The sequence below is a fragment of the Rhagoletis pomonella genome, unplaced genomic scaffold (assembly GCF_013731165.1).
Source record: "Rhagoletis pomonella isolate Grant_MI unplaced genomic scaffold, Rhpom_1.0 Rhpom_scaffold_00007, whole genome shotgun sequence".
Taxonomy (NCBI): domain Eukaryota; kingdom Metazoa; phylum Arthropoda; class Insecta; order Diptera; family Tephritidae; genus Rhagoletis; species Rhagoletis pomonella.
This window is the reverse complement of record NW_023458561.1, coordinates 64362386-64381184: the sequence shown is the minus strand read 5'-3', so window position 1 is coordinate 64381184 and position 18799 is coordinate 64362386. Positions and strand designations below refer to the sequence as shown.

At 33.8% G+C, this 18799-nt stretch overlaps 1 protein-coding gene across 1 annotated transcript in view; it reads right to left on the bottom strand.

The window, feature by feature from the left end:
• LOC118743336 (serine proteinase stubble) overlaps window positions 1-10084 on the bottom strand; it is a 41773-nt gene extending 31689 nt beyond the window's left edge. Inside the window, exon 1 of the mRNA XM_036475938.1 lies at window positions 9713-10084. Within this exon, the coding sequence (XP_036331831.1) occupies window positions 9713-9715 (3 nt within the window). The 5' untranslated portion in view covers window positions 9716-10084. The remainder of the gene's footprint in view (window positions 1-9712) is intronic.
• Window positions 10085-18799: the final 8715 nt, after the last annotated feature.

The following is an 18799-nucleotide window of genomic DNA, read 5'->3' as shown; positions in this document are numbered from 1 at the left end:
TAGTTGTTGCTTTCGCTTTGACTGTTGCTACCGCTTCAACTGTTGTTGCTATTATTGCATTCACGCTTCTTTCACCTAAAAAAAAAAAAAAAAACCTCTACACAAGAAATGTCTCTCAAAGAGCAATCGCTTGTTGTTGATGCCCGCCATTGTGTCGTTGCTGTTTCTGCTGATTTGTAGAACAATTGCAACGGAAATGAGTCGCGGCTGCTGCTGGTCTCGGTTTCCTCACTTTATGGCTATGGTTTCTGCTGTTAGTTGGTCAGTCACTCCAGCTATCCGTTCAGCTGGCCATCTTACGGTTTGTTGCTGTGCACATTTCTTATTATCTTCTCTTCCTCAAATATCAACGCCATTGCGCGCGTTTTGTTCTTTTTTTTTTATCATCGCCATCAACTTGAAGGGGCACTATGTGTATGTGCGAGTATACATATGTACAAAAATTTCTCTGAAAATATTTGGCATGTTTTGTTTTTTGGGATCCAGAAAAATGGCACCAGAAATTTTCTGTTTTTCAATCCCCATTTTATGTCTACCATTTTCTTTTTTTTCTCAGTTCGCTGGTTTGATAAATTGCAAAATGGGTTTCCAATGGCGTCTAAAAGCTCAAACAGACGCCAGCGTTGATCCGGATTATTTCGGACTTAATTCGGATTAACTGCAGTTAATTCCCGAGTTGATCCGGATCAACGCTGCCGTCTGTTTATTCTTTTTGATTGCCGCATCTAGATCTGGGGTTAGTCACTTCTCTGATATTTTCTGTGATTAACTCTCACAGAGATTAGAGTTTTGAAAATTTGGGGCTTACTATTTCTAGAAAAAAACCCAAATGTACTAAAAACGCCGACTAAATTGAAAATATATACGGCTTGTTAATTTATACAAAATCAAGTTGAAAGTGTACCAATCCCTACAATTAACTGCGTAAATTATGAGTTCTGTGAGAGGCCCTGAAAATGTTTGAAACATATTGGTTTAATTTATTTTTTACTGAAAGTAATTGCCATGGCAGCTTCCATAGTTTTTGTAGTTTATTAAAAGTTTATTGCAGAAATAAAATGTACTCGTGTAGCTCCGTATTGCGGCGGCCTTAGCCGTATGATAAGGGGTGTGTACGAGTTGTTGAAGTTCGATTCCTGGTTCAAGAAACATCCAAAATTAAGAGAAGAAGGTTTCTCTGACATCGCGTACCCCCCCATTAGACAGTAGAAAATATCCGAGTATATTTTTACCAATTGAAAAACTCCGGTCGCTACTAACAGAAGCTGCACTTCAGTCAGTTTTTCACTTTCAGTATGCAAAATCAATCTCAACACCACTATTTTCCCACACATTGAAAAATTGAGAGAAATGATGCAGCTTGCGAGATAATAAGTTATGGCTATGAGATGTCAGCAAACTAGGCACACAACTCAATAGAATCACTGTCAAGTATTCATAAAGGCCTTTTTAAAATGCGAATATTCGTAAAAATATCTGTAAACAATGTCTCATAAGGTGAGAATTATTTCTTGAAATATTACTTCTTTCCCCTTTATTCGAAGAAAACAAACCATTTTTGAACAAAATAAGAAGATACATTACGATTCGGTGACAGCTTTAACTTCTGGTCAAAATTTTATTTTTTTAGTTGTTGCATTTTTTTAATTATTTGTTTTTGGTTCAGTATTAATAACGAATTGTTTGCATAGTGAAACCGCTACTCCACACTAGATTACACTAGGCCGATAAAATTCTGGTGGAATATTGAATGACCGGAAAACTTGCAGAGACGGATAGACAAAGTGCTCTTGAGAGCTTGAAATACTGGGTATTTGGAATTGTGGTTTTTGCTATTACACAAGTTAAAAACTTTGTCAACTTAACTGTAAAGACATTTTTTTATTAATTCCGTTACATGAACATTTTTACTCTCTCCACTGGAGAGTCTCCAGAGTAGACGCCTCACTCTGTGTAAATAACATTTTTTATGAGAAAATTAAATACCTAAAGAAAGGCTGTTTAGAGCTCAAGAAACCAAAGAATTTATATAAAATGACGCACAAGAAATGGAAAAAAAATTTCTTCAAACAAAATTTCTTAAACCAGTTTGCAGCTCTCAAGCAAAAAATGCTTACTTCTTCAAGAAAATTTACAGCAGAAACAAAGTACGTTTTTCAACCAAGAGAAATAATGAAAAATATTTCTTGTGATTTTTTTTAAAGCTGTAAACAGCCCATAAAGAACGAGGGCAGCGAAATAAAAGTAATAGTATTTTAAAGATTTTGAAATAAAAAATTCATAAAAAAAGTTTCTTTGGATAAAAATAATATGTTATTCTTTTTTGACCTGGGGTTCAGTTCTTGTCATGTGAAAACGCGAAGAAAAAAGAATTTTTCATCTCGTTACGATTATGTTTTCAAATGAAAATAAATTTATTTGTCAAAAGGTTTTCAATGTGCTTGTGTGTGTGAAAAGGTTAATTTGGGCATTTTAAAAAACATTATTTATTGATAAGGAATGTCAACAAAAATTTACAAAATAATTACTTGTTAGACGATTATGAAAGTTTTAATAATCAAAAATCCTTTCAATTGGTAAAGTAAAAAACTAAAATTTTCAAAGAACGAGAATTAGCCACCTGAAAGCGGAGTGTAGTGAATTTTTTAACTAGCTCCTATCTAAATAAATTTCTTAATTTTTGATATTTTTGATTTTGGCCATTTTATGACAACTGAAAAGTGTTTTTTCAAAAACAAAACTTCCAGAAAAAATTTCTAAATGGACTTGGAATCAATATACAATTTTATAAGAAGAGGTTGGTTCCCGTTTTTGCGATTTTGTTGAATCGTGTAATTTACGTGCCGCGGTCAACACTAAATATTTACATACGCTTATGACATTGAAATTTTGATATATTTTTATATACAAAGTTGAACTTTAAAAGATATTGCTTACTTCATCATTGCTCAATAGGGGATCTTTGCGTAAAGGGTCAACAAAAATCGAAACTACATCCACATTCACCAATTTGTGTACGAGAATCAGCGGTGAAAGTAATTACCTGAATAACCAAATTAAGGTTAAAATACTTAAATTAAGTGGCGTTGCTTTCCACATACATATATGCATACATACATACTTCATATGAAATCAAAATGCCCGCCATATACTATGTATGTATGTATGCCCACACATATGCATGCATGTCAGCACAGCTCCGAATACAAGTTCTTTGCTTAAGTCTTTCGAATTAAACGCTTGATCGTCAAATCAGCCAAGCACTTTCATCTCAAATGAATTTGTAGGATTTATGCCAAATTTATTTTCCTCCAATCTACATGCTGCATGACATACATACATATACCTACATAAGCATGCTAGCATTGGTAGGTAAATATTGATTGTGTGCATATATTTTGGCATTTAGGTCACATTCTGGAACACGACATAGAAATCAAAGAATTTGTGTTTATGTGCCTTGTACATAGTTTGAGTGTATGTGTGTACGAGTTAGTGTGTCGTCGTCATCGTCGAGTGAAAGACAGCAGTTAAGCCAGAAATTAGCACAAGCCACAATTGATGTTTGCAAATTAACACAAATTCTGTGACAGCTAGTCGGGGCAGCCAGGCACACTCCACGCTCGGCGCACATTGACTGATTGTTTTGCTAGTTTTCTTTGCGTGTCTTTCTCTTTTGCGGTTCTTTGCTTATCGAATGCTGCTATGTAAATAATTGATTAGTTAAGGTAATTTTGTGCCGATTCTAATTTATATGGGAAATTTGCATGCTTCGGGGTGTGCGCTGAACAGTGACTGACAACAAATGAAAAAAGTAGCAAACATTACTTTACGCGATGCACGTACATTAAGGTGCATCGCTATCCATACAAAAAAAAATAAATAAATAGATCGGCGCCAAAATATTTCTGAAAATATTAAGACGCTGATTCGAATTCAAATACCTCAAAAAATTTTGTTTTTATAAATAAAATTATTTACTTGTTAAATTTTTTTTTTCCAAAAAATCACTTTTTAGTTCAGGCGGAAAAGCTGTAACTTTTTTTGGTGATTCACCCTAATGTACATACATATTCCTATGCAATTATCAAATATGTACATACATACATGAAAATAAGTAAAGATATGCCCCCATGCACGCCCGCTTGGTTTGGCAATTCGTGGAAGAATATGTAAATAAATAAGAAAACACCGCTATTTAGGTCACTCACACACAAACAAACAAACACACACAAGCATCTATTTGCATAGGTAAACATTCAGTGTTATCTACTTAGCTGCGTCGCCGCTTTCAAGTGTTACACATACGCCACGTTGACTGCTGGTGCTGTCGGTGCTGCTGTTGCTCTCCCACTCAGTTGCACTGCTCGCGTGTTGAGCGCTGCGTGGGCCAGCCTTGTTCGGTGGCATTGTTTTGAAAATTTTACGCATCATTTTTACTTAATTAAGGCGTAAGACATTAAGAAAGCATTTTTCTGGTTAAAGGCGAAGCTATGTATAAAAGAACAATTGAGAAAACAAAAGTTGCTAAAAATCGAAACAAATTTCAATGGAGGCGAAAAGTCGTTAGCGGCACACTCTTTATGGAACACAGTGACAGCGCTCAGTGATGCAGCAGAAATATTTGCTTGACATGAAATAAAAGTGAGATTTGTATTGAAAAGTGAAACTTTAACAACCAAAATGAGAAGCCATATAGCAAATGTCGGCGAGCAAGTTATATTGATCAGCAAGATTTTAAAGAAAAAATGTCAGAAAAACATCTGTAAAATGCATTCTGGGAAAGCAAATTTTTGTGATGATCTTTCAATACTCAGTTCAAAAAAAAAAAAAGAAACAATAAATAATTCCTGAATTAAAATGGTTGGAAAACCCGGTATAATAGACGAGGGGTCAGTAGGGAATTTGGGAATTTACTCAAGCACGGCAGCTATGTATTTCGATCGCCAGCTTATTTTTTTGCCAGATCGCGTATAGCTCGTGCTTCCGCTTCGTCGCTTATGGGGCAGACGAAAGGTCTTTTGTTGGTGCGATTTATTTATTTTATATGTCTTAAGCTTTTTTCTTCAGAATAAAGGATAAAGAAAGTCGATGTTGTATGAAACGTATTTCACGGACTCAATAATGGTAACTGAGTGATTTGTTTTAATTGGATTTGTCTTTATCGCCATCCGATTTTACGGAAATTAACTTTGAAGTACTGAAACCTACGAAAGTAGTTGTATAAAAAAAGTTAAGGCAGGCACCCCGACACGCTTACTGCTTTCGGAGCAGATATGGTAGATGTTCATTTCTCTATATATATGGCTCGGCGGCGTTGCAGTATACCGATTTTAACCATCTTTCAAACCTAATATTTTCCTAGTAATTCTATGAAGAGTTAGCCAATCTATGCAGTTTTCTTTATCTCTGAGGATCATTTTGAGACAAATTCAGGACCATTGCCGAACTAATTCAATACTATTTTAGGACTAGTTCAGGACCATTTCGGGATAGTTGCAAGACTTCTACGAAGTCATTGCAGGAGAAGTTCGCGGCTTTGTGGCCTGTTAAGGACTACTTCAGGACCGGGATCATTTCGGGACCGTTTCGGCATAGGGATAATTTCCGGCGATTTAGAAGCTATTTCAGGACCATTGCGGTAATAGCTCATCAACATTCCGTGATAGTTCACTACTCATTTAGGACAATTTCAGGAGCATTTCGGATGTTGTTTAATATCATTTTGGCAATAAAAAGAGACTATTTGGGACCGTATAAAGACGTGTTCGAGATCCTTTCGAGGCAAGCTCACGTATTTTTCAGAACCATTTCAGGAATATTCCAGAAAAATTTTGAGACTATCTCGGGATCATTTCGGGGTAGTATGAAACTAATTACGAAATGATGCTGAAAGGCTATTCGACTGTTCCAGAAGTGGTTATGGAAAGATCGTGTACTAGTCCTAACAAAATGAACGAAATGAAATGAAATTAATGGCTAACCTTTTTCTGCATGTACATACTTAATCGCCTAATGCATTGCCAAGCCGATGTTTATACATCAAATTTCACAAGTACCTCATACTCATGTGTAGTATTCTTCAGCCTCGACAAAAAATGAGAGGAAAATTAGAAAAAAAAATAAATTCTGTTTAAACGCTACGAAGTAATTAAAAGATTGTAAAAGTAGACAATGAAAATTCGAAAATCATTTGTTTTGTCAACTTTACAATAAAACATTTTTGATTGCTTGTAATAGTAAAAGTGGCAATGAAGTTTGTCCATGAAACTCTTTGTTGCTAAAGTCTTTGTCACACTCACACTATTGTTAATAGTGCCATAACTTGGCTCGCATAATTTTCGTTGGTATAGCAAGAGCTTTTCTCCGTTGATCTGCAATAAAATGTCAATAAGCCAGAACAACGCAAAGCACTAAAAGCGAAAGTTAAATTATCATGAATGAGTGGCCGGCGTTGTAGCGCTTGCAAATATATGTACATACATACATGCATACATATGAGCAAGCATATGTATAAACATAAAAAGTATAATACATTTTTAATTTACGTTCACATGCATGCCGATTTACCATAGCGACAATTATGACCTGCACTTTTCCATTTATTCATACATTTTTTCTTTTTTGTTTAGCAACGATTTTTTTTTTCCTACCTCCACTCCACTTTCTTCTATTTATGCGACTAGGTTTGATTATGTGGTTCATCGGGGGGTGTGTGTGTGTATGTTTACGTTGTTGAAAAGTGAAAACTTTAACAAAACGTTACAACTATAACAACAATACATTTGTAGTATGTAAACAATTATTTGTAAATGCAAAAACTATACAAAAAGTTAATGTTGCCATTAAAAAAATGGAAACGACAAATTGCAGCTCAACGGAAAGTCTGACCACAAATGACAATTAAAAGAGATATTAATTTGTTTATTCAGGCAGTGGAAAAAGTAACCAATTTTATATAGAGTAAACGATGAAAGTAGAAAAAATGGTATAGTGAGAGCGAAAGTGATTGCAAAATTACAAAACTTTGTGATTCAGTATAGAAATAGCGATAGGAATGCACACAAAGCGCTCTGTTATATTTTCAGTGGGTTTGTGGGTAATTGTACATTGCCTATTTGATTTGCATATACATACAACTGTGGTCAGCTGATTAAGTCAACTCGTTGACTCGTTTGGGCCATTTTTCTTTTGCTTATTTAATGTTTATATCTTCTAATAAAATTTTAGCACTTTACATAACCAGTGCAACATAAATTCATATTTCATACTTCGTACAAATATTATGAAAAACCAACAAACTTTAACAATTACGTCCAAAAATTTTAAACTTTTTTTTAGAATTTTTAGAAATATCTTGGGTATGCAGTTTTGTAGTTAAATAAGTTTTGTTAAGTTAAATCGCGTTGATTTTTGATTTTTTTTTTGCTGATGGTACTAGGCATTTTCTCCTATACAAACAAAACTGTCGAGCATACTTTATATGGAAGAAAATGCACAGCACTGTCAGCCGAAAAAAACTATTAAAAATCAACCTAACTAAAATGTAATGAGCTACAAAACTGCATACCCTAAATTTTTCTAAAAATTCTGAATAAAAAGTTGATTGAATTTGCATAAGTTTTGTACGAAGTATGCGAATTTGTTGCTTCTGCAGGACTGGCTGGAAAAAAAATTAAAAGGAAGAATCAGTCATTGGCTGGTTGAATTTGGAGTGGTTAAAATTTAATTCTAGCAGCTTATTGATTAACACTATATGGCAGCAGAAGCTTCGATATAAATTTAAACTTATATAAAAAATCGTACGTAAATATGTACATAGATAAAGAAAAGGATAAAGGTAAAAATAAAAACAAAAGATACAGGCAAAATGAAGATCAAGGTAAATTTAAACGCTTTGCTTTGTATATAAGATGTAGATGAAGAAAATGAGAAAAAAATTAAAAGTAAAAACAAAGATAAATATGTATAAAGAAAAAGATGAGGATGAGGATACCGATACAATTAGAGATGAAAATGGAGGAAGAAAGATTAAAATAAAGGTAATTGCAGAGAAAAGGATATAGATAGAGAAACAGAGACTACATTTGGGAATTATTTCGGGATTTTAGAGATTTTATCGGGTTCTTATCGATATTTTTATCGCTTTTGTTATCGAAGTTTTTATCAATTTTATTATCGTTTTTCTTATCAATATTGTTACCGATTTTACTATCAATTTTTTCGGAACTTGTCCATATAATAATCGATTTTGTTATCGATATTTCTTTCGATATTTTTATCGATTTTGTTATCAATATTTTTATCGATTTTGTTATCGATATTGTTATCGATTTTGTTATTGATATTGTTAACGATATATTGATGGATGTTACTATAAAAATAAAGATAAAAGAAAACAGGATAACATAAATATAATTAAACGAATAGGGTATAGGTAGGGATCTAGATAGAAAAAAGACAAAAATATTACCTTAAGCAAAAGCAGATGTATGTATGTAAATATCGTTACCTTAATACAGAAAGGCCCTAGCTCATATAGTCGCTGAAATGCAAAAACAACTTAACTGACTAAAATTTTGTATTTCTTAAAATGATGTGGGGACTTATAATTCGATGAAACGCATCATTTTCGATCGAAAAGGGAATTTTTAATTTTTACTTAGTTACGCTTTTTGTATTTCAGCGACGATATAAGATAGGACCTTCTATATTAAGATAACGATATGTATATTGGTTAAAAGACAAACTAGATATGTAAAGTAAGTTTCACTTCGGCAGTGTGGCCCATGCGCACTTACTTTTTTAGCTACTTTTTGGTATATATATTTCTCCTAAATGCTTGAAATCCAGCTCTCAAGAAAAATCGTAAGGAATATTTAGCGTGAAAATCCTCCTCGCATTTGCTATAAATTTTCTTGAAGAAATAACTTTGTATACGAGATTTTTTTTCTTGAGAGCTGCAAACTGATTGAATAAATTTTTGTAGACGAAAATTTCTTTTCCGTTTCTTGTGCGTCGTTTTATAAAATTTTTTGTTTTTCTTGAGAGCTGGAAACAGCACTTCGTTCCTTACAAGCCCATATTTTTCGTTGAAAAAGTTTATTCAAATACAAAGAAAATTGTTAGTTTTTTTTTTAAAATTCCCACTAAATCATATTTCCATTAAATGCAGAGAGATTTTTTCATGAATTCAAAATAAAATTTTAAAAATATATGAGCACAGAATTTCATACACAACCAAATGCCATAGTAAAATGAAGACATGCAAGTACTTGCCACCAGAGTTTTACACGCTAACTTAACAACCATGAATTTGCCACTTTACCAAATCGCGGTCGAACTGCTGCAACAAAGCCCAGTCGACCTACCAACGAAACGTGTTTGGTTGCAACACAAAAATAAAATACTAAAAAAAAAAGCTGAATAACAAGAAAACCGGCAGCAGTAAATGCAGCTATGCAAATGCCACTTATAATGGCCATACTTTGCAGTTTCCTGCGTTGCATTTCTTCCACATTTTTGGCGTGCATACTTGCTAGCCATGACTATCTACTTCTCTCTGCACCTTCATGGGCAGCTTGACTATAGGCCAAAGTCAAGGCAAAATAAGAATGCAAATACAAAACACAAGAAGGCAAAAGAAGAAAAAAAAAACGGCAATGATGTTAGTAAATGCCATGCAAAAATTTTACAGTCTTTGAACACTTACCATGCAGGTCAAGAGGAAGATAAGGCTGCAGCAACGTTGTTCGGTGGCGGTGGTGCTGGTTGGTGGTAGTGCTCGAAGATGCGCGCGATCAAATGCTGACGACGCAACTCCACTTGTGCCACAAAAGCGGTGCGGGTAATTGCGTGCTGTACTTAGCTGCCACTTGTGGTGCTGGTTGTTGTTGTTGTTGTGGTTATTGCCGCTAGTGGCAAATGCAGCTGATGCTATAGCTGCGCACGCAGTCTGCGGCGGTTTCAATGCGCCGATATAAAAACTGCGTTGCAAGCGCTTTTGTGGTGCATTTGTGTTGGCTGGCAATTTAAATATACAATTTACAACGCATGCGCGCCAGTTTGCTTAACGTTTTTGCTGCCAACTATTTTTTTTTTGTGTTTTTAATTTTGCTCCGGGCTATCTTTTGAGATCGTGGCTGGTAGTTCGGGCGACTGCAAGTGAGGCGCAAAATGCTGTGGCCTCAAATGCAGTTAGTTAGTTTAAAGCTCCTTGCCACCGACTGACTGGTTGGCCGCGTTAAATGCTTGCTGGTTTTGTTGATTTTTTCTTTTGTTGTCGCTGCTGCTGGTTGCTGGCAATTATTATGCAGCGAAACTTTTGTGTGAAGCGATGCACGCAAAGCAGCTCAAAGTCATTTATTCGATGATTGGCTGCGAGAGGGGCTTTGTTGCAAGAACTAGACCACTACACTGGTGAGATGAGAAATTGTGAGGATGGGTGGGTGGGTGCGCATGTTATGGAGGAGAAGATACACAACAGTTGTCAGTTGGTATGTCGATCGATTGAAAAATGCGGATACGTTGCTCAGTTGGTTTGGTAGAAAGATGAGTTCATTGGTGAGGTTCTTTCTGATCTTTCACTTTGTGTTTAGTCCAATATATTTTGTGGATTAGTTTCGAGTTGGTATTTCCATTGCATGAAAAATTTCTTTAAATAGAAGTTTATTTTTATTTTTTTAAACTATTTATTATCAAAGGTAATATTATTTTTGAATTTTTCATTATATTTTATATTCTGTGTGATATTATTAGGTATAAACCCCTTTAGCAAATAAAAATAATTTTTTTGGAAACATCTGACTAGACTCTAAACTGTTTCTTTCCCATAACCCGCTAATCATTGGCAAGGATACATCTTTTAAGATAATTTGATTTTGTTTAGCAACAATTTTTGTTGATAAATTCAACAACATTTTTCTTTCTTTTGGTACAAATTTTATTTCTTTACATTGCACTGAAACTTTAAATATTTTTTTTTTTGAATTAATCATATCCTTGAGTTCTAGATGATCGGTGCTACAGCTGTGCTTTGGAAGCATTTATGTGAAGAACCATATAAATAAGATTAAGCAATTAGACTTATTCTTGGTTAGAAAATGACAGCTAACCCAGTTCGGTCAAACACAAAACAAAATTTTGTTTGTGTGATGTGTAAAAAAAAATATACTATTTCGGATATAGTTACATGTAAAATCGTAGAAGATTGAAAGCTATTTATCACGTTGCTACATCAGGGAGAAATTATTTCATAAGAACATTTTTTTTTTGGCTGGCAGACAGAGTTTTATGACTAAAAAGGTGAAAGGGTCACAAACCCCCCGTTTTTTTCAAAATACTTTTTTCTCTTCCCATTTCTTCATTTGTCTTTCTAATAAATTTTAAGTGGCAACAGTTCACACTTCCTATCATTATTTTAGGTCATTGTGCTTTTTAAATACATTCTTTGTAATTTTTCATTGAAAACTTTTTCTTTTTGTTTCTAACTAATTTACGAGCATTTTTATGTTTGTGTAAGCAATAAATTTAATTAAATTTATTTTCACAACGCACGCGCACACACAATTCTGTTCTTTAAATTAAATTTCTAATTTGGAACACACGCATGCGCACAAACGAACATATTTAATTTATGGCAAGGCTTATGCTTTCACGTGCATAAATAAGTGTACGACTGCCTGTCTGCATTTACCCGCATCTCGGTAATACATAAATATTATTTTTTATCATAATTAAATGAGTTTCTTAAACTTTTCTCCTCGCTGCTGTGGCTTGCATACTTTTCACTTTTTTGTTTTATTTTTTTTTTTTTAAGTTCCATGCTTTGTTTGTATTTGTTATTTACCTTTTTTGTATTCTTTATTTTTTTATTTATTTTGCATTCACGTTTAGTAAGCTGAGCTTTTCCACTACCTCGCTTACTTTATATGCTTCTAGTATGTTTCTTACTACAAGTGTTCACTGTTTTAGTTGTTGTTGTGCTTGCCTTTAATTTCATTTGCCACACTCACTTAGCCAGTTAGAAAAGTTTCTATGTTCGTTTGTCTCGCTGGCTGACTTTCTTTGTTACTTTGTTGCCAATGCTGTTTGGTTTGAAGTTTCGTATTTAATTGTTGTTGTTGTTTTCTTACTACTTAGTGGCAGTGCGTAGTGATTACTGCGATTTCCGTTAGTTCTTTTATTATTCATGTGTTATTAAAAAGTTTTATTTCAGTGATTCTGCGGTGTTCTATTCCGCATTTTCACAGCCACATTGAATGTAAGTAGCATATCGGAGTTGCCATGTTTTGCGGCTTCAAGTTTAAGTAAAGTAATGTTTAATTCTATAACAATTTCAAGGTTTAAAAATTTAATTTTGAAAAGGTTTTTGCATCAAACTCTACTGTTTTAATTCATTAATACTTTATATAAATCTGGAAGTTAAGCCTTGAAGTGGCATCACACAATTTCAGTTCTACTTATATTAACTTAAAGTAGCAAAGTGTTACAAATATTAACCAGATTATGCGCCCAATAGCAAAAAGTGCAACTACATACTTTGGCGGAAGACCCTTTTTTCTATATTTTTCAAAAAGCCAACTTTCTTGATCAAAAACCAAATTCTTACGAATCTCGTATTAATCTGTTTAGTTAAAGAGACAAATCTCTTGTTAAGAGTGAATGTCTGCTAAGTCCGGTTTTTCTAATTTTACAGGCGAGGAAAAAACTGCTTATTGCCATTTCTCCTAATACTTTTCAAAGCTTTCGATGTTAATTACGAGATTTCGCATTATCTAGCCCTAACGAATTTTTTATGGCTTTTTGAAAATTAGCAAAGTTGTCCTTAATTGAATAAAAACTAGAAGAAATAAAACAAGTACCGTAATACTATTGGAAACAATGCATTTTTAATATCTTCTGCCTCCTTTATCAATATATGGGTTTTCACAAAAAAATGAACTATTCACTCTAAGGGCAAATTTCACATAGCATAGTTCACTCAGAATCGGCAGCTAACTACAGATTTTCAATACAAAAATTCACTGAAATTGGCCCTAAGCTGACGAAATAATGCTTTGAACAAAAGACTTAAGATGCGAACTTTTAAATGATTTTAGGTATTACTGATCCATTTATTATTCTTAAGATGATATATCTCGATGCTATTCAACTTTTTTAAAAGTTATTACATTTTAACTAACTATACAAAATGCATGGTCTGTATACCCAGAACGTTTGCTGCCTTTACATATAAAAAAAAAAAACCAAAACCGAGGAACAGTGTGATAAATAATGGGAATATTTTTCATTTCTAAAACCTGAGGAAGTCGTACGATGGAAAGATATTTGGGTCTAATTAAGAGCTCATCACTGCACAGATATGTAATTTTGAAGACTTTCAGTAGGCCTAGTATTTTGGGAAACATTTGAGAAATGCTGGAATACATTCAGCTAAAGAAGGCTATAATGAAAAATTTAATATTTAAATATTTTCCTATTACATGACTATCTCTTTCTATTTCGAAATTGACACAAGCTAAGTAAACTAAATAGTGAAAAAAAAAAAATAAATAAAAAAAAAATTACCTAACCCAAAATTTTTGATCTTTGAATTTAAAAATTGGTTCTGGAATCTTCAGCTTTTCAGCAGCGTTTCTGGATCAAACTAAAAAAACACCAGCAATGCGGTATTTAAATTGGGAGCATATTTTCCAACGAAAGACTTAAGTCGCGAACCCAACGTAAAATTTTTTGAAATGAAATTTAATTCGACTGTTTAGTTTTTCACAACATTTTTAATTTAGTTTAATTCAATTTAATTGTATTTTATTTTGGTTAATTTAATTTTATTTGTTTTCAATTTAATTTAATTTAATTTAATTTAATTTAATTTAATTTAATTTAATTTAATTTAATTTTATTTTATTTTATTTTATTTTATATTTTTTTAATTTTATTTTATTTCATTGGATCTTTTTTTACTTAATTAATTTATTTTTTTATTTTATTACCATGCAACAAAAAGAATAAATAAAACTCACTTCATAAAATATCGTTTCAATATTAATGTAGTTTGTAGTTTAAGGTTCAATGTCGTATCCTTGAACTGTTTGTAATTAAAGTCCACATTTAAATATTAAAAGCTATTAAAAGCAATTTACATCTTGTATTTTCACTTGAATTCAAAACTCATAAAGTAAAAGTTTTTTGTTTTTTTTTTAAATAGAAATACACAAAAGAAAAAATGAAACCACTTTCTAACCGTACACAAAATGCCAACCAACAGTTCGGGTAAAAGTCGCACGACCAACTAAATAACTGACTGTCCAATTGCGGTAAGCAACTTTCATAAGCGCGCTGAGTCTTGCAGTGATAACGGATTTGAAAACCAGCACTGCGAAAGCAAAGCGACAGTCAAAATCGAATGTAAAACAGCAACTGAAGTTGAATCGAAGAAGTGTCCAGCTCTAAATGCCAACTAGCGGCAGCGGCAATGGCATAAACGATGCCAGCGACCATAGCGTCAGTGTGTGGAACGTAGCGATCGCATGGTGCAGATCGGAGTTGTTGACGGAAGCGCTGCGAAGCGACAGCCAGAAAGTTTCGACTGCCAACTACGCACTGAGCGCTAGCGTAAGCGTCGACGGAGACGCTAGCAGTTGCCGTTGGACAGTAACAAGTTCTTTTGCACGAACACGGACACGGCCATGGCCATGGCCAAACTCAAACAGATGTACACAAACTACACAGCAAAGCAGTGAAAGAAACAGCACGGAGAGTCAGCAGAAGTGGAAGCCACAATGCTGAAGAAACAGCAGCAGTAAACGAGAAACGAGTGAAGGAAAGCTGCTGGTGTGGAACGTGCTCGCGTCGGGCTAGCGCGTTGCTTTGCCGCTGCCAGCCTCTTGGAGCAGCAGCAAGTATGTAATTTTTTATGTAACTTGAGGTAACTAGGAAAGAGTAGACAGCTGAAAAATGAGAAAGTAGCTGAAGTCAACCGAGCAAAGCAGTGCTGCTGATGAGAGCTTGGCTTAGACGATAACGCGGACGCTACGCATGCGTAAGCAATATCGTTGGGCTTCGGAAGAAAGTGGCTGACGAAGCGTGTGCTCTGCACCACTCGAAACGCGTATAACGGTGCTCTGGTGACAACAACAGCAACAAATGGAAACAAAAATAAATTTGAATACAAACGAAAAAAGGAGAGAAAAGAACGAAATCTCATAAGTTAGGAAAGGTTGCTTCTTTGTTGTGGCTGTTGCGTGTGGAGCTTTGCTCAGCTGATCGCTAAATAAATACAATGCCTTAGCCGCACTGATGGCGGTTTGGTTGAGTGTTGACAATTTACAGCTGCCAAGCAGATGTAGCGGCAGCTTCGCTATCAGCAAGGCAAGAGTGAGCCTGGTTGTGTTTGAGAGCGCTGACCAGCTTTCACAATAATGATATTTTTACTTCATAAATTATACGTTTGCAAAAAAAGAACTCAGCTTGCAATAGCATCTAAATACGTATTCCCTATTTGAGCCTCGATTGTGTGTTTGTGTGTGTGTGTGTGTGTGTGCGTGCGTTGAATTTGCATACACTTGCGTTGCACACATGGGCAAACCTACATTCATACAAACATACATAAATTTTGCTTGTCTCGTGTGTATGCTTCAGCATAAGTGGCTGTAAATACCCTGCGGGAAATGTATCTATTTAGCTATAAGCGAACTTGAAGCTGATTAGGAACGAATTAAAGGTCACTATATTTCTATGGCGATGGCCGCGAAATAATCAAGGGTGATTACCTCTGCATTAGATGTAAATTAACTTATAACAACCTTTTTTTGGATATAAAATATCAATACGAAAAACCAAATACTTTTTATATTGTTTTTTATTTTTTATTTTTTTGTTTATTTAATTCATTTTATTACATTCCATATTTGTTTACATATTCTGCTGCAGGTGGTCCCATATTCTACCTCCGTTGGAAATAACTTCAAAATGAAAATATAAAATGTCGAACTTCCGTATATCTATCCTCAACTCGAAAAAGTATTTAAAGAGTAGAAAGAAAGCGAACCAAAAGTAAAATTTTTATGAGAATATTTAAATAGAAACTTGTTTAAAGAATTACTCCTGCATTACTTTTCAAATAGTTTCAAATAGTTTCAAGTTAGCTTTTTGTAGCTAACTACAAGGTATATATTTTATAGGATCATATATTTTTTTTTCAATTGATAATAATTTTTCTGCTGGGTAAGTTTGAATACACACATACATATATACATACGTGCATATGAGTATGTTACCACTTTCGTAATTGGATATGCTGTTTGCTACTCTCTACGCGGCTCTGCAAAATTATTCTTTTCCTCAATTCAATGCATTGCGTGTTGTTCATTCTGATACACCTTCCTTATTCCTCTGCTTCTTCTTCCTATTAAGTGTGCTGCATTCTTATTAGGTTGTTTTTTTTATTTCATTTTTTATTTTGCTTTTACAAAACTTCATTATTAACTGGTGTCCTCCTTTTTGTTTTCTTTCTTGCAATAAAATTGATTTGTGCGCATTGACCTGTTGTGGTTTTATTCCATTTTTTGTTTAATCTGACATTCGTTTCCAGTTGATTTGTACGAGTTGATAGGCTTTTCGATTGCATATTCTTTGTTTGGGTTTTGGCTTTTGTATGAATATTTTGAAATTGATTTGTTTTTTTTTTTTGCTTCTTCAAGCATAGTATCTACCTCTCAAGAAAAATGACAAACTTTTATAAAAAAACGCTCAAGAAAATTGTGTTTTTCTTTAAAAATTACTGAAACCAGTACGCAGCTCTTGAAAATTCTCGTACATGTAATGCACTTTTCTAAGCTTTTTAACATGCCTGCTGTTACACCAAACGTAAGAAAGAATTAATGACTAGGCCTAATTAAAAAAAATTGTGAAAATAATAAAACAATTTTTCAACTCCATTAAAGTGATCGAATTACCTTTAAATATGTGTGTATGTAAGTGTTTCATGTTCTTTCTAAAGATATAGGTTGTACAGCTTCTGTAGACAGGCCTGCCAAGTTGGCTCAAACTATGTAATTTTTGGCCACATTTTACTCCGAATGACAACTGATTTTTAAATTTGGCAAAAAGAGCTGAGTTTTGAAAAATAGAATAATAATTAAACGATGCAAATACTTTTGCAGTTTAACATCACTAAACACTAGTTTAAAATGGGCACAAGACTGCGCTGATGATCTAGTGTCAGCAATCCATATCGCAGATAGCTTTTTCATGTCAAACTAAAATATAATTCATAATTATAATTAAAATATAATTAACGCCATCAGGTTAGCTTCATACAGCCTTAGCCATATAACGAACTTTAATTCTCTCGTGGTCAAAAATTATTCACGGGATGTTTAGAACAGCTTCTTGTGTGATATAGTCTTTAAGGGTGACCTAAAAGTATAGTTGAACGATGTTGTTGCTGGTACGATCAAAACGGAATTCAGTAAACCACTTGAAGAACCTATTGAAGTTTATGGTTCAGACCCCTAATATTGTTCATCGAGGCTTTTCGGGCTTGATTTCGGTGATGGGTTTATCACAAAGGAAATAAAGTTAGATGGTCTATTTTGATGTTTGGCTGAACCAGGGTTGAACCCAGGCCCAGGGTTTAAACCCCACCTGTTGGAGGGAAATATACATAAAAATTTCGAATCATTTGTTTTAAGATAATAATGGTAAGACATATTTTAAAATATTAACAATTTTTATTGCGGCCGAGCCTGGTCTAAACAAATTTCGCAAGGCAATTTCGAATTTTTTTGGAGGAAACAAAATACTCTTTGGAATTGCTTTCCAAAAAGACTTTGGACTTGAAAGTGTACGTCGAAAGTTTTTTTTTTTTTTTTGTATGATCTATTATAAAATTTTGAATCATATAACTTTGAAAAAATTTACGAAACATTTCCTTGTATTTGTTTATTAATTTTGTTCTATTTGAGTGATTAGTTATTTTTATCCTGTATTTTTATTTGAATGGTCAGAGTAGAGACAGCCTAAGCGGGACAGACAATGCGGGAAGACATTCAACGAAATTTCTAATTAAAATTGAAAGAGTCTTTGAATGTCCATCGAGTATTTAACGAATTTAACCTCTTGATTTGTAACATATTTGATCTTTTTTCTAACTTAAAAGATGCAATATAGTCATAAAAGTTTATAAAATTCACCTTTGTAAACACAATTTGTATGCTTTAAGTTATTTGGACTTTTTACTACATGTTGTAAAGAATATCTTTAATATCCAATAAATGGAGAAGCAATCACTATTTATTCCGCGTTTCTCTAAAATATTTTTTATTTGCTTCGTCAAGGTAAATACTTCGCTTTTTTACACATAAATATTATTACTTTTTCTTAGGCTTTTTATTTAATCACTTCACACCACACCCAGCACACGTTTGACCATAAAAAGACTACAAGTCTTTAAATATTTACTAGTAAAAAAATAGTTATTTGGCCAACACAATTCGCCATCCGCTTATGAACTTGAGAGACCTTGACACTGAAGATGTTCCTCACCAACTGAAAATCAATACCAAACAACAAGTTGTAGCAAGTTCTTTGGCTAATTAACCGCAAGTGCGAAGAAGCAAACAGAAACGCACGCATACATGAACACGCAAGTTGCGCCTAGCCGGTGGGTCGAAAATTGGCGCTCAAGAGCTGAGCAGAGCAAGCAATGGACTGAGCATATATGACTGTGGCTATCACAGCAGATAACCTAAAGATAAACCAGGGAGCGTAAAAGAAAATAAAAGAATAAAAACCA